Consider the following 25,163-nt stretch of genomic DNA (forward strand, 5'->3'; position numbering starts at 1 on the left):
AATATGCTTCGGGTAACTTATAATGTATACAATCATTCTGGATTTAATTTTGATTATTTATTTTAGAAACTAGTTTGCATCCTTAGTAGACTGTAGATGATTACTTTAGAAATTGAAATGAAAGATCTGATTATCACCGCCTTGTTCCCCTGGTGCTGAAAGTGGAGGTAAGGAGGCTAGCAGAGAGCACAGGGTTCACTGGCTTGAGAGGAGCGGCAGCTGAGTGAGAGGATCCGCACTCTTCCCACCTGGCCTCCCAGGAGTCACACAGTGGATCAGTCACTCAGGAAGAAGCTGGTCAGCGAAGGGCATGCACGGCTCATAGACGTGTGTGCCGAGTGGGTGGGTGCTGTCGCACACCATAAGGGAGGGGCTGTGCGTGCATGTGTAAGAACATCGTGAACATTGTAAGAACAAGTCACAGCTCCATCAAATGTGGAATGTGGGTGCTGTGCAGGCCAGAGAAGTCTAAGACTGAAATCCCAGTTGCTGACGTACAACTTTCTGAGTTAGGTTTAATTTGCATGTTAGTAACATAAAATGTTGAGTGTGAACATATATTTCTAGTGAGTTTTAGTCTTAAGTTCCAGTACATGTATGAAAAGTGTTCATGGGGTAGGTGACGATGAAATGACTACCTGGCCCCTAAGGCTCAGGAGATGAGGATGTTTGCAGATGGTCCCGACTTTGTTTCCCCACCGGGCACAGTTTAGGATGGCGTCTTAGGTGCAGCCACACATATGACTTGCATTTTGATCAGCTCTGCTGTCCTTCCTTCTGAGAACATTTAGTCCATCTCTTGAATGTATGTTCAGTTTCACCTTCTTTATTAGAAAAGCAAGTGAATTCCACTGATGTCTTATTTATTGATGTGTTGTCTTATTTTATAAGACTTAAAGCCACAAATTATGCTGACAATATAGGAAAAACATTTGTATATTTTATTAATAGATATTTAAGCTATGGCTCCGGTCCCAAAAGATTCCCACTGGTCGATGTTCTACAGTATGCGTTGGAGTTCGCCTCCAGTAAGCCTGTCTGCACCTCTCCTGTGGATGATATCGATGCTACTTCCTCAACCAGTGGCTCCACATCATCACAGTCGTTACCAAGGTAACGTTCCCATGCAGCAAGCTGCTCTGGTGCCTGTATCCTGTGCTGCCTTCACACGGGTTCTGTGCTGTTGTGATTAACCTCGAGAAACCCTTTAAACAGTGGGTCACCTTAGCTGCTTACCCCTTATCATTTCAGCAGGTCTGTGTTTATCTGTGGAATCTTTATACATGGTCTCTGCTCACAATTATACGTTCAATGTTCTGGTTTGTAGTTTCTGAACGTTTATAATATGTTAATAATGCTCTTGAACACAAATTTCTTTCTGGTAATGCAAGTTGGTATTTGCAAAGGTAGAATATACATTAGATTTTCCATTTAAAAATAAGAAGGCATTCTTGTTTTAAAGCCACACTTTCATCCTCATAAGATTTTAGTCCTCCCATACTGAATGTCTCATCAGGATATTTGATCAGTTCATGTATTTCTTAAGATCATTTTCTCTTGAAATTATGAGGAGCTCGAATGCTATCTATATATTTGCCTTCCATTTGGAGGTCTAATAGTAGTGTATGCTTTGAAACCACAGCACAACAGAACAGCAGGGAACCCCTGCTTCAGACCTGCCCAGCTCGTCACCTGCATCAGGTGCTGCCCTGTCACTGAGGTCAGTGATACACAAACCCTTCACTCAGTCGCGGATCCCTCCAGACTTGCCCATGCATCCGGCACCAAGGCACATCACAGAGGAAGAACTGTCTGTGCTGGAGAGCTGTTTACATCGCTGGAGGACGGAAATAGAAAATGACACACGAGGTAAGAAGCCCGCAGACTGGTTGCTGTCACTTCAGATGATGTTGTATACAGAAAGGGAAAAATCCCTTGGAATTCATTTTAAATACTTGTACTTTTCCTTCTTTTAAAAACTCTTTTCTGAAAAGCTTTTGTGGGAGACACTGATCTGGCTCTGCATTCTTTTGCTGTTAGTGTCAGGTTCACAGGCACCAAAAGGGTTTCCCCAGATTACTTAGCTGATTAATGATGGAGCAGATGGTCTGATTTGCCAGTGTAGTGTTCTAAATTTATATCAAACTGGAATTCACAGCTACTCCATTGGGGAAATGTCATAGAGCCTCAGAATTTGTACTCATCGGTTCTAAACTCCATCTGATGCTTGCACAACGAAGAGGGGGTAACTGTTTCCCTCTGAGTATAAAGAAAACCACTTGAAAAGTGAAGTTTTATTTTTGTTTGTCACTGGAGGTTTAACCATGCTAGAGATGCAGAGTCCCATCTCCAGCCTCATTGTTTAATCTAGTCTAAGAGATTTACAGATAGGATCCATGGACCCAACAGCAGTCCGTAGGAGATTTTCAGGAAGTCTGCAGCAAAATAAGGGTTTGCTGTGTGGGAGTGTATATGGATGACACATGTATTGCTGAGCTATACATGAAGGAAACTTTATTTTGAATTCATTTCTTTAAGTGTTAAAATGAACCTTTTGATTTTAACAAAATAGTATTTCATGGTAGATTATATTATAGTTCCTTTTAGATGTCAAAATATACCTTACTAACTCTAAATTTCAGCTACCAGGAATACAGAAATTGTAATTTTATATTAAAAGGATGAAATTACGTTAAATAGCACCAGCTGTCTTCTTTTAGCTAGCCAAATTGACACTTTATAGAGAAGTATGAATAAAGAAAAGTCTAGTTTAATACAGTAAATACTTGCATTGTTAGCCTTAGTAAGTAGAGAGTTTGTTTTAATATTTTGCATATATAAAAATCTTTAAATATTGAGCTTGCTGACATTAATTAAACAGTTTAATGATATAATAGTTAATAATACTTTATTGGATGCTGTTTGAAAATTGAATAATTCCCTTCTGGACATAACAGACTGTATTCATAATTTTACATTCAGAAGGGTAGATGCTGATAAGCTTTTGTCAGTCAGGTACTGCACAAAGGAAGAAGACAAGTGAAAATGTTTGAAATAATATGAAAAGAAAAACAGACGCATGGAGGTTAATGACCACAGGCATGAGAGAGGAATTAAGTTGGCCACTTAATTCACAGTAGCACAAATAACTGAGTAAAATGTACTTCAAATGCACAAACTTGTAGGCCCTACCTGGGAGAGGAAGAGGGCATGATGAGGCCACTCTGGGTCATTTGAGATAGAGGAGCCTGGGGACATTCGTATCATAAGGCTCTGTGCACATCACACTATGGATCAGGAAAGACTTGGCATTCTTGTTCTCTCTCTTTAATTCCTATTGATAAAACATAATAGCATTGATACACACTAACATTGATTTTTATACCATTGTATAGTATTCCAATGTACAGGAATAATTTAATATTCATGTATTAACTGCAGAAAGTGTTGACCTATTACATATATGTGTATATACACTACATGCATACATATATGCTTCTGAAAATACCATTTCTCAGCTAAAGTATATAGGTTTTAAAATTTTGGGTATTTTAAAATAGTTCTGTATGAGAGGGAATACTCTCAGGATACTCCCAAACCCTGAGTGTAGTTTATTACTTTGGAGTAGTCTGATAGGCGGGAAATGACCTTTCAGTATCTTGACTTACTTCACCCTCATTATGAGTACATTGATTGTACTTTTAAAAATCTTATTTATCTTATTTTCCTCTTTTGTAAACATTTTAGACAGATTTATATATACAGAAACACACACACACACACACACACACCACTTATTTCATGTAACAAATTGGGAAGCAGGTCATTAACCTATTTTTTTATATTAAGCAATTTTTCTAATTTGTATTTCCTAAAAGAAAATGTACTCAGACATGAGTCTTTTGCCTACAGTGCATGCTATAGGTATTATTTTTCTCATTTGTTATTTGGCCCTTATGCTGGGTTTTTATTTACATTTGTTATTTTTTTTAATTATTAATTCTGTGTGTGGGTGATTTACTTCCAAGTGTGTTGGTGCATCATTGTGTGCAGTGCCTTTGGAGGCCAGAAGTGGGCATCAGACCCCTCCCCAAGAGTACATTTAGGGAGCCGCCATGCGTGTGCTGGGAATTGAGCCCAGGTCCTCTGGAAGAGCAGCCAGTGCCTCTTACATAGCAATCTCTGTAGCATCTAGTTTTGGAGTTTTTTGATGTTGATTAAAGTTGATGTTTGTAGCTTAATTTTCTAAAATAGGTCTTCCCAGAGTCTGAAGCTATATTTTTGTAGTATCATTTTCTGGCTTCTTCCTTGTTTTCTTCAAATGATTAACAGTATGTTATGATTCTATGATATTTTAATGTATTGCTACTGTTACTTACATTATTTGGATTGTAAAATTATGAAATAATGTATCTGAGAACACCCAGTTTTTGAAGACTTTTAATAGACTTCTTTTCTACTGTAAGTAGAAATAATGGGAGATGGAACTTCTGTAGTGTATCGATTTCCTTTGGCTATTTTAGTGTTCTAGGCACAGACTCATTTTTTTCATAAATTCTCTACTAATAGCTCTGTCTTTATAGGGTGATGAGTGCTAACATTCCTTGAAACCTTCCTGTAGAAACTTGAGTGCAGCTTGATTTTCTTGGCTCTGCATATTTCGTAGCCGTGTGGTTTCTGCTTGTTTCATTTTTACCTGTCTTCGTTCTGAACAACATCTCTTTCCATTCAGCCTACAACAGTAGCGTCTTATAGTCTAGGAAACTTTTCTTCCTCGCTAGTGTGATTAAAAAATCCCTTGGTGTCCCTGTCTTATTATCTTAGTAGAAGTCCAGATGACCTTATCGTCTATTGCGTCCCCTCTTCTATCCGCAGACCTGCAGGAAAGCATATCTAGAATCCATCGAACAATCGAACTGATGTACTCGGACAAATCCATGATCCAGGTAAGTGACGCTGACCACTGTCACTCCGCTGCCACCCTCCCGTTCACCTGTGTACTGCTTGTAAGGATGTATTTTTAATTATGTGTATGTTGATGTGTACTGGTGCCCTGAGAGGACAAAGGTGTACGATGGCTTTAGGGCTGGCGTTACAGGCAGTTGTGGACCACTGGGCTTGTGTGCTGAGAATAAATTCTGGTCCTCTGGAACAGCAGCCAGTGCCCCTGACTGTTGAGATATCCTCCCCCGCTTGCCTTCATCCTAGTCATCTCATACCAATTCCTGATCCATGTGTTGTCATACAATGTGGATAAATGTTGGTATAATAAGCAATATATTTGGTATAAACTAATGGGAAAAAAATTCTGACAAAACTTTATAACAGATTTCCTTCATGTCATACCTAGTTTACTCTTTTTTAAAATTCTATAATAAAATTTATAAGCAATTTTCCAGACATATTAAGAAAAATATGTCCATAGGGAGAAAATGTATGACAATTTAAAGATAAATAGTTTGGAGAGAAACTCTGAAGCCCAGTTAAACTCAACTTCTTTCTGGGTGTGGTAGCTATGTCTTTAGACCCAGCACTCAGGATGTTGAAGCACAAAGATTTATGTGGGTAGCAGGCCCACGAGGGTTGCATAGTAACAGTTTCCAGAGAGGAACAAAACATGAATGCTTATCTGGATGTGCATTGATTAATGCAGTCTGGTTTTTAGCTCCCAGAATTGTGAAGACTGAGAAACTGTGTGTATAAGTGTTCACTGTGACTCCTTTGTTCAGTACAAAGAAGTAATGGGCCAGCCACCAACATGCACAGCCGATTTTGAGTTTCGAAAATTACTTTCTCTTACACCTTTTGTATATGAGTTTATTTGATTTCCGTAGATTTTCTCCCTTAATAATTGTGCATGGTTTGTTTGTTCTGTTGTTCTCCTCAAAGCTTTAACCCCAGCTACTTTTATCCTATTTAGAAAATGTGCCCCCAGCTTGCCACACATAGGTAGTTTTCAGGTGTCCTTTGGAAATGGTTTAGTAGACTATATCATTCAGTTCAACTTCGTTTTTTCTTTCTACAATAGGTCCCTTACCGCCTCCATGCTGTCTTAGTTCATGAGGGCCAGGCTAATGCCGGCCACTACTGGGCGTACATCTTTGACCATCGTGAGAGCAGGTGGATGAAGTACAATGATATTGCTGTGACCAAGTCATCATGGGAAGAACTAGTGAGGGACTCTTTTGGTGGTTATAGAAATGCCAGTGCATACTGCTTAATGTACATAAATGACAAGGCACAGTTCTTAATACAAGGTAAGATGATGTGCCGTCATCATTGGCATTTAGAGATTACTTTTTATCTTGCATGTATGAGTATTTTACCTGAATGTATGCAAGTACACTGTGTGAGAACCTGGTGTCTGTCCCCAGAAGATAGGAATTGTCCCAGAGTCAGAGATGGTTGTTGTGAGCCACTGTGTGGAAACTGAACCCACAGCAAATGCTGAGCTTTGCTTCTAGTCCCGCAGTGTGACTCTTGAGTAAGACGTTTTGGTGATGATTTGGCTATGTGATGAGGTCATAAAGGGTGAAGAATTGCATTAAGAATGAGTCATGAGGGCTGGAGAGATGGCTCAGCGGTTAAGAGCACTGACTGCTCTTCCAGAGGTCCTGAGTTCAATTCCCAGCACCCACATGGTGTCTCACAACCATCTGTAATGAGATCCAGTGCCCTCTTCTGGTGTGTCTGAAGACAGCTATAGTGTACTTATAAGAAAAATATAGTGTACTATAAAGAAAAATAAATAAATAATTAGAAAAGAATTATTCATGAGACGCTGAAATGAGGAAATAATACACACCAAGTTGGGACCCACATGGGGGCAGTCACATTGTACTCACAGCTACTAATAAACATACATTTTACTGTGTTCCTCCATAGTGAGAGCTCCTTGTTACCGCATCTACACATTGACTGACGTTTGACACCTTACCCTAGCAAAGAGCCATTGTTTTCTGGCCTCTCACATTTGCTCCAATCTCATGACCATTGTCCATTTACTGACATTTGAGCTTCTTGTCATCTCCTCTTGCAAAGTTTCTTGTGAACTTCCAAAAATACCAATTCAGGTGTTCTTAAACACATTTCAGGCTGGAGCGATGGCTCAGGGGTGAAGAGTGTTCGGTTAGGTTTGCACACTGGAATCTCTGGCTCAAAGCCAAAACTTTCTGTGACAATATACTGTAGTCTCTTTGTTTCTGTTGTTCTAATGTAGGCTTTGCATAAAGAAAATACCCAGTAAAGATTTGCTAAAGAGACAGTCAACTTTCCTTCTGTATGTAGCCAGGCAACAAGCCTAACTAGGCCGTCCATTTATAACTAAAGTGTAACGTTGTAGGAAATATTTAATCTTAATCAGGGGTTTCCACCCTTGCCTTTGATCAGTCAGTTCCCAGATAAAAGATACAACACTTTTATCTTTGTAAAAGGCCTTTAATGCACTACAGATGGGCAAATATCTACCCCCTAAACTATTAAATTCTATCTACCCATCAGAAACCCTGAGTTATAACTTGCCATGTCCATCTAGACAGCCCTCATGGCCATGTTCATGGCTAACTTACCCCATGGAGTCTTCTCCTCTCTCCCCCTTCTTCTGCCCCCTCTCCCTCCCTCAACCAGGTAACTGAAAACCCCTCCTACCTCTAGTCCCTCCAGTAACTGGCTGGAGACATTTTTATTTAACCAGTAGTTTTAAATTAAGGAACAAGGTTGGCAGAAGGAAAGCTTGTGACTGTGAGAATTCACTCTTAGGCCTAGTCCTTCGGTACAGCATTACAGTACATAGCAACAGAACAGACCTCAACAGTGTACGGTAAGTATTTAAGTACTAGTTACATGTTGTTTCAGAACATCTTGCTGCATTGATCATCTTCATAGTTTATGTGTTTTTACGTTGCATTTAGCCCCTTAACATGAAAAACAGTGTTAGTTCTACTTTGAGGTTAACAAAATTACTGGTTACTTCTTACTTTGGTGAAAGGTTACCTCCTGCATAATCAGGGGTCAGATGTTTTCTTATAACAGCAAAAGCGAGGTTACGTCCATGTTAGAATCACAAGGCATTCTAATTAATTCTATATTGTGTCTGGTTGCTACTCTTCAGAGTCTAGGAACTTATCAGAATCCCTTAGAGTCATTTCAGTTAATCATGTCTTTGTCTGAGCACTTTTAGACTTTTGAAGAAAACGTAAGTGATATTGTTTGTTCTGATAACTCTATATCATAACTAATAGTTTATCATTTATGTTCCACTTGATATGCATTCTATTTTTGAGCTTTGCTTTTTTCCCCCTAATTCTTAATTTTATACTAGTTTTTTGCAATCTGATTTTTCAGAGGAGTTCAATAAAGAGACTGGGCAGGCCCTTGTTGGAATGGAAACATTACCTCCAGACTTGAGGGATTTTGTGGAGGAAGACAACCAGCGCTTCGAGAAGGAGCTGGAAGACTGGGACACACAGCTCGCCCAACGAGCACTGCAAGAAAAGCTGCTGGCTGCTCAGAAGCTGCGGGAAGCAGAGTCTTCTGCGCCCACAGGTTTGTCCACTTACTAAGCTATATTTTATTGTCGAGGGATAGCAGTTACTTTTATTGTGTTTTATTATAAACTGTGTTCACAGTTATGCACAGCAGTAGGGCCTGTGTTCTACCCGATTTGTTTTTAAAGCAGAATAATGTTAGTCAAAGTAAATGTTTAAAATTCTTCCAAACTAGAAAATGATATCTAGGCATTAATGTTGGCACATGTAAAAAGTCAAAGCATGAAGTTTAACTGCAGTCAAGTATGAGGAAGCAGTAGAACTTAGCAAACATGTAACACGTATGATGACCGCGGGTCAGCTTCCTTGCTCATTGAAGACAGCTAAGATTCCTCTCTGTGCTTTGCGTCATCTGCTGTACTCTGGCAGCAAGCGGCAATCACTGTGTATAGGAAAGAAACAAATTGGCTATTAGGAAAGAGTTCTCAACGGACAATACTAACATACCCATAGTTACCGCATAATGCTGGAAGAGCAACTTGGTTGGGCTTTAAAAACTCTGAGATTACCAAACAGGACTGGGAATACAGTTCATTAGTTTAATGAACACTATATAGCAGAGAGCCTTTGAATCCTTTCTAAATTGTATTTCTCCTGGTGGAAATTTCAATAATGTCATTGCTAGTGTCCATCCTTAATAAAGGCATTTTTGACAATTTTTAAAAATTACCCTTTCATAATTTCTGACTTGAATGTATATAGATCATATGCAACCCATTCTTCAACTCCTCCTTCTCCCCACACCATGTCTTCTTGTTTTCATAACCCAGCGTGCAATTAGGACTCTTCATAGGTGCAGGAGCATTGAGCTCCATCCTCTAGGGAAGGGGCAGAATGCCATGTGCTGCCAAATACTGAACTCTAACCAAGTAATGTATCTTAGAGAAGTAAAGAATGCCAGGGGGATGGAGAGATGGCTCACTTTAAGAGCACTAACTGTTCTTCCAGGTCCTGAGTTTAATTCCCAGTAACCACATGGTGGCTCACAACCATCTGTAATGGGATCTTTACTGAATCAAATTATCCAAGATGAAGCGTCTTAGGGAGAAAAGATGATTTCCTGGCTTCCTTCCTTGTGTGTCTATGGCTTGCTAGAACATGATGGTGCAGATTACACAGGGAGAACAAGCTACTCATTTTCTGCTGATGGGGGAAAAGAAGAATCAGTACAAGGGCTCCCGACAGTATGCCTGTGTGCCCTGGCGACCTACTTGCTGTTAGAGTGCCACGTACTGGACCACCTCCCGAAAGCACCACCATCTTGTGAACACACCTCCAACACACGAGTTGTTGGAGAACCTAACCACTACACAATGATAGAAGTCAAGGAGGACTCCAGGAATAAAGAAAGCAATCACTCCAGGTCCTCCATCTGGGTCCTGGGGTGCATTATTTTTGCCCATTAGATTCTTTCTCTTTATAAGCACCTGAAATAGTGTGAGGTTTATGTGGTTCATGGTTACAGCGTCATCACTTTGGAGCATAGTATGTGGTAAAGTCAAGCATTTGTCCTCCGGATGGCATACCCTGATAGAGAAATTGCCCATATGTGTGGCAACGTGGATTTCTTGAACCTTTCATTCTTAACAACTTAGTAAAAGAAAGGTCATTAAAATGTTTTTTATTTAAGTTTAAAAATGTGTATAAAACCATGCTTTTTTATTAAATCAAAATTATTAGATTGGTTATGTCTTGAAGTAGAAAATGCCAAAGGAAAAAAACTTAATAGTGCTTACCTTTGGGTATTAGAAGACCTCTCTCTCTCTCTCTCTCTCTCTCTCTCTCTCTCTCTCTCTCTCTCTCAACCTTATGCATTGACTGATTCTCTGGTTTCTATTCTAGGACTACAAGGGACTAGCTAGTTCCCTCTTTTACTGCAATCCTATTCCTCACATCTTTCACACGGAGGGGACTCTTCCACAACACTGACATCGCTAATGAGATAACAGGATTTATTACTTTAAGATCCTTTAAATATCAAAAACTCTTTATGAGTCTTTTCAAGATCAGTTCAATCTATTTCAGTATCATGTTTTTTGTAACTTTTCCTAAGAAGTACTTAATTTTGACTTGCTTATTAATGTCATTTATGTCAGGCTTTTTAAATTCATCCTTTATTGGTCCTTAAAATTGTTTCTATAAAACTATTTCCTCTGCCTGGATGCTCCTCATTTCTAAAACAATCCTGCCTATGAGTCTTTTAAGACACAAATCAGCTGCCATAACTTTCAAAAAATCCTTAATAGTCAACACCATCCCAAGAATGTATATTGAGTCCATAGTTCAATTCTATGAATGAACTATGAATATCACTACATTTAATATATTGTAATAATAGACTCATTTAGATTCATCTTAATTCGTGAGAAATTAAAATAGTTGGAATGTATAAACATTTATCTTATTTTTTTCAAGGTAGAGAAAGTAGTTCTGTGAGATGCTTGGTCAAAATCATTTAATATTACCCATGAAGCTTTTTGGAATCTCATTTCTATGTAGAAAACCGTCATGGCCCTCATGAACTACAGCGGATTTGACTGTGCTCCTCTAAACCTTACTCTCCCTCGTAGGCAGCTTACTATTGCTAAGCCTTGGACCGCTAGTTAGACAATGTGTGGCCCGATGATTGCCTTTGCTTTACTGTGTTAAGGTCATTATTCCGTCAGCCGTCATTCTTGCCATATGGTGAAAAGAAACTGCCAAACCGGGAAATACTTTCCTAAGCCCCAAGGATAAAGCTTACGGCTCCTGCAAGAAGCCATCCAGAAAGAAATGCCCTTTCTAGTAGGCTCCACTGTCTACACTCTCTCCTCAGTAGGGACACTGAACTCATCAGCACCAAGCAGGGAAGAGTTATACAGGTAGGGAAGTGGCTTCTTTTACCCTATTTCCTTAATACACATCCTTTAAGCAGTCTCTACTTCTAGTTTTCCTATAGTAAAAACCATCTCTATCTTCACAATTACCCTGACAAAACTTGGAATCACCTTTGTGTTCAAGTTCTGATTCCTAATGTGGCTTCCAAAATACTCTGTATCCCATTGCTTCTGTGTGCCTTTACTGCTGTCTGTTATGGAGGGTGTAACCATTCAGTGCGTTCAGTATTGCTCCAGTAACTTCTACTGCTTGACTTTAGTTCCACTTTCTCTAGTTTATCATTCAAATGCAGCACTGTAGTTTTCTGTATGTGCTAGTGATAGAACTGAGAGACTTTTGCATACCAGCCAAGCTTTGCATAGTCCCTACTTCTTTTCTGGCAAACTCGTCAAGCTACTATTGTGTTAGAACCTTTTCTACCTCTTGGTCAACTAAAAACATTTATAGCATTCAAGACTGTTAACACTTTGCCCACCACCATCTTCTGTTAGAAGCTTTGCTGTTTGCTGTGCTGTGTGTAATCTAACTGGCTCTTTGTGTTTTCTGAGAGAGAGAGAGAGAGAGAGAGAGAGAGAGAGAGAATATATATATGAATTGCATGAAACTCACAATCTATTTCCAGTGCCTCTAAATCTTTTCCAAACAGTTTCACAAACTGAGGATCAAACATTCAGATATATGAATCTATATGGTGGTTCTCATCCAAATTACGCTTTGTTACAATTTTTACAAATCCTTCAAATTTTAATTAGTGACTGTCCACGATTTATTTTAAGAGATGACAATACTGTTCATTTGGCTACTCCTGGAGATCTAGAGCCTAGCACATATGTGTTTTATTAAAATCTGTTGGCAAGATGAATGCCCATTTGTGTATATTAAAATTACAGCACTACATTTTGAATGAAAAACATTTTAATGATAAAAGTGAAATGTTAAGTGGGGGCTGCTTGTAACTCTGTTTTGTCCCCTGGGGTCATTATTCAATGACTCACTACTTCCAGTAGCAATTTGGAGAATTTACCTTGTCATTCCTCATGTTCATTCTTTAATGAAATTGCTCAGTCCTTTGTTGTATTAAATTACATTCCTATTCATGCAGGGCCTTGGAGAATTAGCAATGCAAAAGGGAAATAGCATGCTTGCCAATGAGATTTTTACAGGTGGCAGGGGATACGAGCGTTAAATAAAGTAATTGTTAAGCTATAATTGAAGTAAAGTAGTCTTTAAAGGGCAAGTCTGTGTAACTTTAGAATCAGGATTCTCCTCTGTTAGTGATTTTCTTTTTGAGGAGGAGTCATTTGCCTCTTTGGAGTCCCTACATTGTCATATTTTGGGAGGCGACAAAGAGGTTACATCAAGGGGGGACACAATGGGTTCACAATATATCCCCCCGCCCCCCGCAACACACACTGTAGACTTATTCAAACCAACATGTAAGTAATGGCGGAGCCTAGGAACTCTTCTCTAGAACTGATACGTGAGTGAATAAGCTCATTTCCAGAAAGTGGTAGAACATTCAGGAAGCGTATGAAAAGCTAGGGCAAGCTTGTCCTTTAGTGTATGCAGAAGTGGTAGTGTGTGGGCCATTTTTTGGCAGAGAATGCAGGATGACATAGGAGGAAAAGGCTGAAGCCTGGGGATGTAAAGCTTTGATTGGATATCCAGAATAGTGCTGGAGCTGTGATACAGACCTCAGAAGAGAGGGAGAGTGGGAAGTGTGCTTTGAATTTTTCTCCTCAATGGTATCTGAAGTCACAAATTCATATTGGCATCAGTGTGTGAACTTGGCATCATTTCTGTTCAGAGAGCTTACAAGGGGCAGGGTCAAAATGGAGATGGTAGGATTCCCTCAGGTTAGGATTTATAGATGGAAAAACAGGCAAACAGCCAACTCACTTATACTCATTGTGGAACCCCATACCAGAACTGCAGTGACAATCCAGTTCTTCTTTTAGGCAAAAGCTGGATGGCTGTTCAAAAGAGGTTGGTACTTTTCATGTAGAAAAGTTTCCTTACATAAGATATAATGTGGGGTTGGGGATTTAGCTCAGCGGTAGAGCGCTTGCCTAGCGAGCGCAAGGCCCTGGGTTCGGTCCCCAGCTCCAGAAAAAAAAAGAAAAAAAAAAGAAAAAAAAAAGACATAATGTGTGTGTGTTCTTTAGTAGTTGAATACTCTTGGTTTTGTTTGTCCTTTTTTGGATACTTTTTGTTGCTAAGTTCTTGGATAAATGCAGTACATTGGAGGGTGCATTTTTATGTCGCCTTGTGATTTATGTTAGATACACAATTGATTCTTTTCTCCTGAAGCACAAGCAGGAGGACCAGACTATCTAGAGCAGCCATCAAGGAGTGACTTGTCAAAACACTGGAAAGAAGAAACTCTCCGAGTGATTGCCAAGGCATCACATGATCACGAAGATAAAGGGCCAGAGACAGTTTTGCAGTCGGTAAGAACTTTTCTCCTGGCTCTCGGAACACAGCCATGCACAGCGTTCTCACAGTGTAACGGAGGAGCGCCCTGCCTGCTGTCAGGGTACACTGTGCCTTTGCCATGACCATGATCTGGGAGTGTGGGCTGTCAGTTCCTCAGCTTAGGAGTTTAAATAAAATGCCCTCTTCAGTTTCTGTTTTCCTGTCAGAGGACTAAAAAGACTCAAAGACTACAGACTAAGTTTTTCATTTGACTTGGAATTTAAAGAGATACAAAGTTCAACAGTATTTTCCCTCTTGGTCTGTGATATACCAATACTGCAGTAATTGAGAAATTAAAAGACAGTTGTCAATGTTCTGGGGAAAGTAGTTAACAATAAGTGAGAATATTACGAGAAAATAAATCCGATGTGCAGTTTGTGCCTGTCCTGGATAGAAACTCTGTGCACTTTACAGTTTGTTGAATGGGAGTAAATTGACCAGAGATGTAGGGTTGAGTCAGTGAGTATGAGTTTAAAAAACACGTCAAGAATTTTGTACTGTGACTCCCACCCCATTTTTAGTAGTTAATATAGACAGCCCCATGCAGGCTTATTGGAGCTCCATTAGGAGGTGAAGATCCTTGTCCTTAAGAACTAAAGACAATAGGATAGTTCAGAAACTTACATGACAAAATGTTGTACTTTACAAGTCTCAGCATAGCCTGCTACCTTAAGACACGCATTAATCAAAATTTTCAGTAAATAAGTCATTCTACAAGTTATATACTAATGAACTGAATAATAAACAGAAAATATATTACAGTCTTCTTAATATGAAAATTAAAACTATTTTAAGGCTATAAATTCTGCAAGTGTCTTAGATTCTGTCTTAGATTCTGTAAGAACATCTTTAAGAACATCTGCTAACTCTAAGTTGTTTCTTGGTAAATACTTTGCCTCTTGAGTCTGAAAACTCTGCTCTTGGGGGCCTTGGGAACAGGAAAACCTGGGTAACAAGGACAGACAATTGGCACAGGGAGCGTACTTTTTACCAGTATAAAATTTTAACTTGGGGTCTTCATAAATTGGCGCCTGTAGCCATTAAACCCTAAGGTAGATCGTACTTTTAGCTGGGTCAGGAAACCAAAATCATAATTTGTAATATAGAATCATGTTTCATCTTAGTTCAGCTAATTATAAATATTTTAACTCACGTAGCCGTCACATTAATTCACATGACCTAGATTCACTGGTGTGGGTGTCTTCTTAGAAATTAGCTCAGGTATGAGAGAAAGGAGACTGTGGTGGGAAGTCTGGACCTGTGGAAGGGTTGTGAGCTGCTAGCATCTGAGTGGTTTGTGCCTCTTAGTCCCGGGATTACTGCTTAGGACGCTGGCAACCTCTTCCCGTTATCTTTTCCCAGTTATACTTAGATCAGAAACGACAGTGACAGTGCAGAGACTTCAGATACCATTTCTGTGACTTTGGGGGTGATCTCCTTTCTTACTAGAAATGCAATCTTGAGTAAACTTTTTACTTGAGTTACAGTTTTCTTTTTTTCTGCAAAAATTAAAGGGACTGAGTGAGGTCAATGCTGAGCATTTCGTGTAGTTTTGTGTCATTTTGGTAGTGGGTGTAGGTGTACAGCTTCCGTCCCCTCAGCCCTGGGTCTCTCACAGGTACACAGCACCTTAGGTTCCAGCTGCAAAGGAGACCTGACTCCTCGGAAGACTTAGAAGCACAGAGGATATCAGCAGTCCTCAAGTGTCCGGGCAGCTGGCTTTCCTAGGGAATTGCTTTAATTTCTAACTCTTACTTGGGAGTCTGCTAAGCAGATGGCTCGGTCAGCTTGGCCTACCCATCTTACCTGTTTTCTGTCAGTAGAGTCCTTGTATTTAATTATTAAACGGGGCGCTATATCAGTGCCCCGCTGACATGAGATGGACTCCTGATGTCAAAATACAACAAACCACACTCATGAACTCCACCGTCGCTTCAGTTTGACAGAGGAGAGTTTGCTCTGGGTTGTATTTGCAGTCACACATACGTTCTATAGTCCCGTGACTCGTGTTCTCAGTCCCTTCTATGAGAACGATTTTTATAAAACCATACAGCCAGTGAGTTCCGGGCTACTTTAATGGTTTCTGTCTGACCTACCTCATTTATGGCCTTTGTTTAGTTTGTGTTAATTTGTTCACTATGGGTGAAATAATAGATAATTAAAAATAAACATTTACTTTAGTACACCTTCACCTAGTTTATATGAAAAATAAGCTGAATGAGTTTGAGTTCTGCTGTGCTTATAGAACCTCTTTCCTTCCAGGATTATCAGAATCAACGTTATGCTTTTGAAACTTAACAGTAGCAAAAAGGGCTTATGATTGTTAACTGAACTCCTCCCGCCCCCAGACAGAGGTCCCAGTAGCTATTTTTTGAAGTATTTTTTATTTCAATTATATTTCACATAATTATACATACGTGAGTCTTTGCATGCAAGTTTGTGCACACATAGGTACAAGTGTCCTACGGAATCCAGAAAGGGACATTGGGTCCTGTTGAGTTGGAGTTAGAGGTAGGGTGACATACCTGTCATTGGTGCTGGAAATTGAACTTAATTTCTCTGCAAGAGCAGGATGTGCTCTTTATCAGGAGCCATTTCTCCAGGCCCCCTTTTCTTCCTTTAAAATCATAAATTGGGTTGCTAGTAAGTCACCACTAAAGTCCCAGCATGGATTGGAATTTACTGGTTTACTTTTCACCTTTGTTAATGGACACCTCGCAAAATGTCTCAATGCTAGATGTATTAACTATTTTTAATTACAACACATTCATCTCTATAAAATATGTGATAATATGAATAGTTTAAAATTATTGCAGTATAAATTATTAAAGGTAATTTACTAAAATAATGTAATGATTTGCCCATATCTACTATTTGTAACAGCTGGTAAACACAAGATACTTAAATATAAGCTCGTGATCACAATAGCAGTGGAGGGTGGTTACTTCCTTTGTAGATGATGAAAATTCTGATCAGTAGAGCACCCAAAATATGTTACAAAATAACACTTTTAAGATAAACCTTTCTTTTAAAAGAACAAATACTATTCTTGACCATTACTTGTGTTTTCATTGTTAAAGTCTATTTAAATATGTATCTAGAATAGAAGAAAATATGTACAACATTAAAATCCTCTTCTATTTCAAATAGGAATAAAAATTGTAAATGTTCTTATTCATATTTCATATTTGAGCTCCTGCCTATTTTTGATTAAGAAAGCTTTGATGCACAGTGCAGTGGCTGAAGCAAGCTGCCCAGATCCTTCCTGTGCTTTTGTCGTCTGCTGACTGAGAAATAGACGTTCACACTCTAAACCTGCTGGTTGAACAAGACTGTGTGAAAGCCTTACCCTTGCAAACTGCTGGGATTAGGATTATTTTCATAGAATTGCAACGAAGACTTTCTGGAGTATCTAGCACTGTTTGTCTGTTCCAAATACTACCCACCATTCAGTGTGACTCTGGTCTTTGCTATTTTTAAATATTTTAAGTCTAAAATGCTTGGTGAGAAGCTACCTGAAGTATCCAGAGTACAAAGAGAAAGGCTAAGTTTTGTGTTACAGTTTGATTACTAAACCTGGTGCTAATGTTTATTTTTAAGTGGTTTCATTTTTTATGTAGTAAATATAGTATGGAAAGAGATTATAAGCCTCTGGATATAAAGAGATTGCGTCCGTCATTTTCTTTGCTAATGTGCTTACCAATGATTTTCTTCTGCAGAAACCTGAAAATACCACCAGCCAACCCCCTTCTAAGCAGCAAGCTGTAGAGGTGCAGATTCCTCACATAGGGAAGTTTATGATTGAGTCAAAGGAGGGAGGGTATGATGACGAGGTACCTTGGTTGCAGTGTTCCACATGGTTTGCACCCACACTTTGCCAGTATGTGCAAGCACCATAGGCATGCCTGTGCCACACACTTAATGTCTGTTGCTGCACAACGTCCAGCTTTGCCTCGTGCTGTGAAGCCTCATCGGCTACTAACAGAACGTGGATACCCAATGTAAGGTGAAAGGGCGAAGCCTCGGAAATAGATGGAAAGAATGAATTTTTAATGTCACTTCACTCTCAGGCTGAGAATTAGAGTAAGATTTGCTTAGTTATATATATAATGCCATTTTGCTTTTCAAAATAACTATTTTCCTAGCATACTACTAAACTACTTGTATAATTTACTGTATACTTTGCCCATCATTCCCTACCAGCAGAAAGCCCTGCAGATTGATGGCGAGGTGGATAACTGCGAGCTTTGCTGCTATAGACTCTCGCTGTAACAGCAGCTAGGATGTCTGGTAGTTGCCTTTTCTATTGCCGTCCCCATCGTCCTCCCTCTCTTCTGCTTGTCTCAGTTACCTATTCTTCCACCAGCCTCCTGCGTTTTTCTTTCTCGTGATAAAGTTCTTTTCAATACAGTTGAAACTCAGTTGTTTCGTTCCATCAGATTACTATCATCCCTTTTTATGTATTTCCCCTGGAAAGTCTTTCATGTGGTCCTTTTCTGCGTTTGAGAGAGGACAGATGAGCAGTTTTGGAATATTGACAGTAGGAGACGGGGAGGCCAGGGTGATATATGGTCAGAGAGATACCGCAGCTTTTTAATGTTCATATCTTTGGATAAGAGCTGGATGTTAAATATAATTCATTCCTGAAAAATTTCTTCCTGAGTTTTAATTATGAATATGTAAAAATTAATCATCAAACTTACAGTTATTATAAAGATATTAGTATCACTGTGCCAATACAAGAAAGCATGTCTACTGAAAGACTAGATCTGAGAGAGAGGGACTGATCAGAGGACTTGTGTAAGCAAGCAGTGAGTGGAGGTCACAAGCAGCCCTCCATGTATAATCCAAACTACAAGTGTGAGTCTTAGTTTTAGGGAATCCGCGGGGGTAACTGCAGTGAGACGGGGTCATGGTACTTATTTCAGACATTTAAAAGGCAAACAGCCAAGAATGATCCACTTTGAAAATAGGGCTTACATGTCGTATACAGTATGTGAACTACATTACACTGTTCCATGTTCGCTCTCATGCAGACTGATCCAAGCTAATAAAAGTACTCATTTACTCTGAAGCACCAAATTGCTTGTTTTCGGTGTGAGCTGGTTTTGGCCTTTGTGGAAGGATTGTGATTACTCACTCAGTACTACCTTTGGTGGGAAAGCTTCCTTCCGCTACTTAGACCTGCTCACTTTGCTGTGCTCTGTGGGCGTCCTTGCCTAACAGTGCATGTGCCTTGAGACTCTTGGTTTGCTTACCAATACGCCAGATGCACAGTTGTACGAAGCTCCCCAGCCCTGGAGCAGGAGTGGGATCCAACTGGAGTTTTCAGAGGCTCCGCAGTCCTTGAGCAAATGTACAAGCTCTTCATGGATTTACTAAGTGTTGGTTCCCTCTTTGAAATGGTTCTCTTGGAAAAGTATTCATTTTCTGCTTTGTCCAGAAGGGGGTGTCTTCTTACAATTCTGCACTTTAGAAAGAACGCTTTCTGTACTCTGTATAGATGGGCATCCTGTAAGCCAGCTGGACCACTGCTCAGATGACTGAATGGTGCTTTCCCTTGTGCATCAGAAAACATTTGCTCTTTCATAAATGCACCACTTGATTCCTAGAGAACAAAGCCTTTAAGTTGCATGTAAATAGTTTGTTTCTTTTTGTTAAAGGTGTTTTGCTTTTGTTTCTGCATTTTCCTGTTAACCATTCAGAAATGCTTACTTTCAATCTCTGTGGCAGATCATGATGACACCCAGTATGCAAGGCATTATCATGGCGATAGGTAAATCCAGGAGTGTGTATGACAGGTGTGGCCCTGAAGCAGGGTTCTTTAAGGTACTAAACATTTTCATTGAAAATAATGTGTTGTCTTACAGCACCTTATCTCTTTAAATACATTTCTTTTTTTTAAGACATATTTATTTAACGTATATGGATACACTGTAGCTGTCTTCAGACACCCCAGAAGAGGGCATCAGACTTTATTTCAGATGGTTGTGAGCCACCATGTGGTTGCTGGGAATTGAACTCAGGACCTCTGGAAAAGCAGTCAGTGCTATTATTAACCACTGAGCCGTCTCTCTAGCCCTTTAAATACATTTCTGTGTTCCTCTGTGAATTATGACAATCTGCTGTTCTGGGAGCTGCTGTGTGTAAGAATCCAGAATTTCCTTTCTTTTTAATGCAAATAATTCAAGAAAATGGAAACCTTTTACCTGAGTTACTGTAGTAGCGTCTCTCATTCATTGCCAATAATGTAATCCAGAGATTAAGGGCATTGGAGAGCAGTAGCTGGGCCTGGGTAACTACCACTGGTCATAATTTATTTCTTACATAGAGGTCAGACTGCGAGTCAGTATTGCAGTATGTGCCCTTTAATTTGCCTGTTGACACTAAAGCAGTTCTCTGTTTTTGAAAATTATTTATTCAGTTCTTATGTTTTGCTTCTTCTTCCTTGCTTTTCATCTATTCTGAATTTTAAATATTCTCCTCAACTCAAGGGGTGGGAGACCATCCAGTTGATTCCTTTCACCGTCTCACAGATTCACTTTTAAGTGTGCGCACTCTCCAGACCTTTATTGTTTGTCCTTTTATTTGAAAGTCCTATGTGTGAGGCATTACTTTTTGAGATTGCCCGAAAGACCTTGTGTTGTTGTAAAAATATATAAATAATAAAGAGTAACGGTGTCTTTTACCCCGCTAGCTCTGTACCACGGTGCCCAGATATCTCTAGATATCTTGGCGGAAACACAGCCCAGCCGCACACTTTCCTACACTCCAACCCTCACATAAAAGAACACACAACACAATAATCTTAGATCCAATTGGTAAGATATAATTGCCCACTTAAACATACAATGCCCGGTACTATCCATCCCTTGAGAACATTAATGACAACCTGTAAATACACAGAGCGGAATATTAACATCCCCTGCCATCTTGTCCTGCCACGGCTTCTCAGCCCCTCTCCTCCGCCCTGTCTCCTCCTCTTCCTTCAAACTTCTCTCCCGCCCATCCTTCCTTCCTTCTCCAATGACAGGTCTCCTTCTATCCTGTACCTGCCTCACCTGTGACATCATCCTACAACCTTGTGTGTGTGTGTGTGTGTGTGTGTGTGTGTGTGCGCGCGCGCGCGCGTGTGTGTGGGTGCTAGCTTGTGCATGCATGCTCTACACTCTAAAACGTTCCCTTCGTTTTCTGTGAGCTGTCATCACCCATTCTTCCTCAGAAGCTGGACCCTCTGAGCAGTGTATAGAGCAGAAGCAGTGTACTAATTTGCCATCTCAATGATTCCATTTGGATTTGTTGGAATTCATCAATTTTACTTAATTCCATGGACTTTTTGAATATCCAACTTGAAGTGTTAAGTTGCAAACATCTGTAATTATGGTTAAAAAACCGATTGATCAGCCTTTTAAGATACAATGAAAAAAATTTTAAAATAAATTCTCCTCTTTAAAAAAATAGTTGAGAAGGCCACCAGAAAAAAAATAAGCGAAAGGAGATTCGAATAGATTCTGCACGTGTTACTGTGTTCTTTATGAGTGTCTGATTCTATCGATGGTATTATTTCCTTCCCTCGTTTTGCCTCTCATTTCCCTTTAGTTGTCCCCCAATATGTAGTTTTTTGGCATAGTTTTCTGTATTTGACATCAGTTCCTCTCTCTACCAGTTGCTTGACTCTTCTCTTACTCTCTTTTTACCAGTTTGAAATTTGTTTTAATTTTTATTTTCCGTTACTGGATATTTTGCCTACTTTTCTTCAGTATTGCTTCCATTACCGCACTTTCATTCAGTGCCCTCAAAGACCAGAGGAGGACAATAGATTCTCTTGCAACAAGAGTTACATGTGGTTGTGACCAGTCATGTGGGTGTCAGGATTTAAACCCAGGTCCTCTGGAAAAACAGCCAGTGCTTTTAACCATGGAGACCTCTCCAGCCTGCTGTTTCAACTTTGCATTCTCAGAGCAGTATAAACGCAGCTTGACTCTTTACCCATGCACAGCTCAAGCTATTGTTACCTGGGACGTTCACGTGATGCATTTTCCATATTTCATCTATTTATTCCTCACACCCCGGAGTACCAGGTGCTGATGTGCAGTGAAAGGGACAGCTTATAAAGAGAGTGAGAAGTGAGATTGTGAAACAGGGATTGGCTAGACAGATCGTTAGTTATGCTCTACCTTTTAAAGTGAAATAAATGTGCCCTTTAAAATAAATTAAATACCACACTTTACAATCTTTGATGATCTCAGATTAGTAAGAATTTCCAAGATTCATTACAGAAAATTGGCATTTTGAAGACTCAGAAGTGACTATTAACATGTGAGCCTGTGGCCTTTATTACATCTAGAACTCCTTCTTGTGTCTCCTTCCCGTAAATCGTCGTGTCCACAGTTCTCTGGTGCTCTTCATCAGCTCTGTGTGCACACACCACTTGTAAGGATGGGCTCGTGCTTACCAGCATGAAAAGTCAGTATTGGCCTTTATATGATGGCTTCTTCTTCCTCCCTGTTTTCCTTGAAGTATATACGGTATGTTCTGTTCTCTTCAGTGCTAAATATATAACAACTTGATGGAAAGGTGTTTTGCTCTGTGTCTTAACATTATCAGGAAAACCTTAAGTTGACCTTTCAGAACTTATTGATTATGAGAGAAACATTTTTAACTCTGAGCCTGTTAAGTACTATACTACTAATGAGTTATGATCTGACCAATTCTTATGTTACTTAGAATGTATATGTGTGTGTTGGGGGGGGGATGCACACACCGTGAATCACATGTAGAGGTCAGAAGTCAACTTTATGGAGTCTGTTCTCCCTTTCTGCCTTCCTGTGGGCCCTGTGGATGGAGTTTGGAATGCCAGTCATGTGACACACGTGCCTTTATGTAGTGAGACGTCTCCCCACACACATTAGTTTCCAATGATAGATTTGATTGGCGGTGATTACCTTATGAATTATCATAGGAAATTATCCTGTGGGAACGTCATCTTACAAGAAACAGAAGTAAAGGATGCAGGTTAGGCTTGAGTAAGTGAACTGGTATGTTTAACCTTGACTTAGAAAGAGTCACACAGAGGTCTTCCCACAGGAGTCTACTGTATGTGTGTTTCACAAAAGAGTTATAGGCAGGCAGAGGGGGCTAAGGTTCTCTACCAGATCCCTTTTCAAGTTGTCTTCTTTTGAGAAGATCGGTTTCCATTTTAAGTATAAAATCTTTAAGTGAAATGGTTTAAAGAAAAGATTCCCCAAAAAGGCAAATTAAAATTTCTCCAATGAGAAAAATTAAAATCAAAGAGAGAGCTAAAATCAAAGGACAGTTGTAAAGGGCTGGTAGTAGTTAAGTATTTGTACATGCTGGGGGCAAAGAGCATAAGGTAATTATTACTTTGAGAGTAGCTTGTTTATTTTCCTTGAAAGACATAAAGCATCTTTAAACAAATTGAAACTCTTGTCTGTAGCTATTACAGTAATACCCTTGTGAGATAAGCTGACTTCTGTGTTATGAAATAACGTTCTTGATAGGGTATCATTGCCTCCCAGTAATAATCCCAAGTGATGCTATGTGGTCAATTCCTCTTACACCTTAGGACCTATTACCACTGCTCACCTTTCTTTACCTCTGATATGGAAAGTGAACTTAATTTATAAATGACTTAAAAGTACAACAGTAGTAGGTTATAACCCAGTAGATTACCACAGAAGGAGCAGATGCCCGTGTAATGACCAATCAGGCCAGGAAGCGGAACTCCTGCATCACTCACCTCTGTCTCCTCCCTTTAGTCTCCTCCCTCCATCAATTGAACCATGCCCTTCTGTTGTAGTGTGCCTGTTGATGTGACGTTGTACCGTATACATTGGAACCCTCGCTCTTCATTCTTTTCAGTGTGTCTGCCTCCAGAGCATGTTTAGTGTTCTGTATCACTGAATGCACTTGCAGGTTATAGTCTGCCGTGGGGACACACTGGCATCCCTTCGTGAGGCGCTTGATTGATATTAGGGTTCATAAGGCATGACCCTGAACCCGGTGGATGCCAGCAATGGAGTTTTGGATTGGGTTTCTTCCTGAACGAATCTTGATTTCTAGTGTGGAAACATTTATTAAATGGCAATCTGTATGATGAGGAACAAAGGAAATTAGGAGGGATTACATAAAATAAAAGAGCTGATATCTAGAAGTCTTCTTAGAGAAAGTCCTACTTCAACAACTAATACAACCATGAAAGTATAGACTGTGAATAGTTCTCTCTGTCTCCTTCTGGGGATAGATGTATTTACTTAAACTTATCCACATATCTATAATTTTCTACTCCTAAACTTATTTACTATATTAATAACTTAAAGTAGGGTTACTCTCTCTGTGTCCTCACCTTATTTTTTTTGTAGTTATATTTTATAATGTGGCGAGCAGTTTTGTAAGCCATAGCTCATACATTAACCACATTGATTTCCCTTGGGCTTAAAAAATGAATTTAAACATTCTCTTAGAGCACAGCACACCTGGAAATGATGTGTCCTTCTGCGACACACTGAGGAGACCATGGGACCAGAATCTCAGCATTCCTACAATTCATAACTGCTCTAGGTTAAGAAGTGGGTATAAGGTCTCTGTGGTGATGTGGCTACTTTTAAATCCAAGTTTTCTAGCTTAATTCTGCAACCTGGACAGTATATTAAATTATCAGACACAGTGCTTTCATTGAGACATCATAAAATTAAATACATAATCTATTTAGGAGGACGACATTAGATAGTATCTGTCACAAACAATTCAGTTGAATTATTGATTGGGATATGCGATTGACGGTTTTTTTGCTGGATGTTTGAGTCACTTCCACTTATTAACATTATTCTATCACTGAATACTTGGCACAAATATAGGAGACTAGAATTACAAGGCCGAATTACTTGCTAATTTTAAGTGCTGTTAAATGACTGTCATACTCCTACACTGTATCATTGGTTTTCAGTGTATTGACAGTTAGATTTGTGTAAGCATCAGTGTCTTTGCAGAACTATTTTGCCTGCTAGTATTTAACATAACTGTCTTTGTCTGTTTTATATTATGGAAGATTTATTTATCTATGTTAAGTATATGATAATTCAGTAGTTTTCCAGTTGTATTTTGTGGTTTATAGTTTGTATTTTATACTTCTTTATAGTATGAATTTTAGTAAGTACATTTTAAATAAACATAAAAAGCCTTTATGACTGCTTCTAAAACTACTGAAATCATTTATTCTATGATTTCATGCTTGACTTAGATTAT

At 39.4% G+C, this 25,163-nt stretch overlaps 1 protein-coding gene across 5 annotated transcripts in view; it reads left to right on the forward strand.

Annotated features, from left to right (window-relative positions):
* Usp25 (ubiquitin specific peptidase 25) overlaps window positions 1-25,163 on the forward strand; it is a 110,041-nt gene that overhangs the window by 73,128 nt on the left and 11,750 nt on the right. For 3 of the 5 annotated variants that reach the window (XM_063270602.1, XM_063270604.1, XM_063270603.1), the window contains 8 exons: window positions 952-1,113; window positions 1,643-1,869; window positions 4,876-4,946; window positions 6,029-6,257; window positions 8,344-8,544; window positions 13,734-13,873; window positions 17,618-17,731; window positions 19,632-19,727. In XM_063270602.1, coding sequence (XP_063126672.1) covers window positions 952-1,113; window positions 1,643-1,869; window positions 4,876-4,946; window positions 6,029-6,257; window positions 8,344-8,544; window positions 13,734-13,873; window positions 17,618-17,731; window positions 19,632-19,727 — 1,240 coding nt within the window. The remainder of the gene's footprint in view (window positions 1-951; window positions 1,114-1,642; window positions 1,870-4,875; window positions 4,947-6,028; window positions 6,258-8,343; window positions 8,545-13,733; window positions 13,874-17,617; window positions 17,732-19,631; window positions 19,728-25,163) is intronic. The other 2 variants (XM_063270605.1, NM_001107114.2) reach the window with 1 other exon arrangement.

Source organism: Rattus norvegicus, chromosome 11 (genome assembly GCF_036323735.1).
Source record: "Rattus norvegicus strain BN/NHsdMcwi chromosome 11, GRCr8, whole genome shotgun sequence".
NCBI classification, from domain to species: domain Eukaryota; kingdom Metazoa; phylum Chordata; class Mammalia; order Rodentia; family Muridae; genus Rattus; species Rattus norvegicus.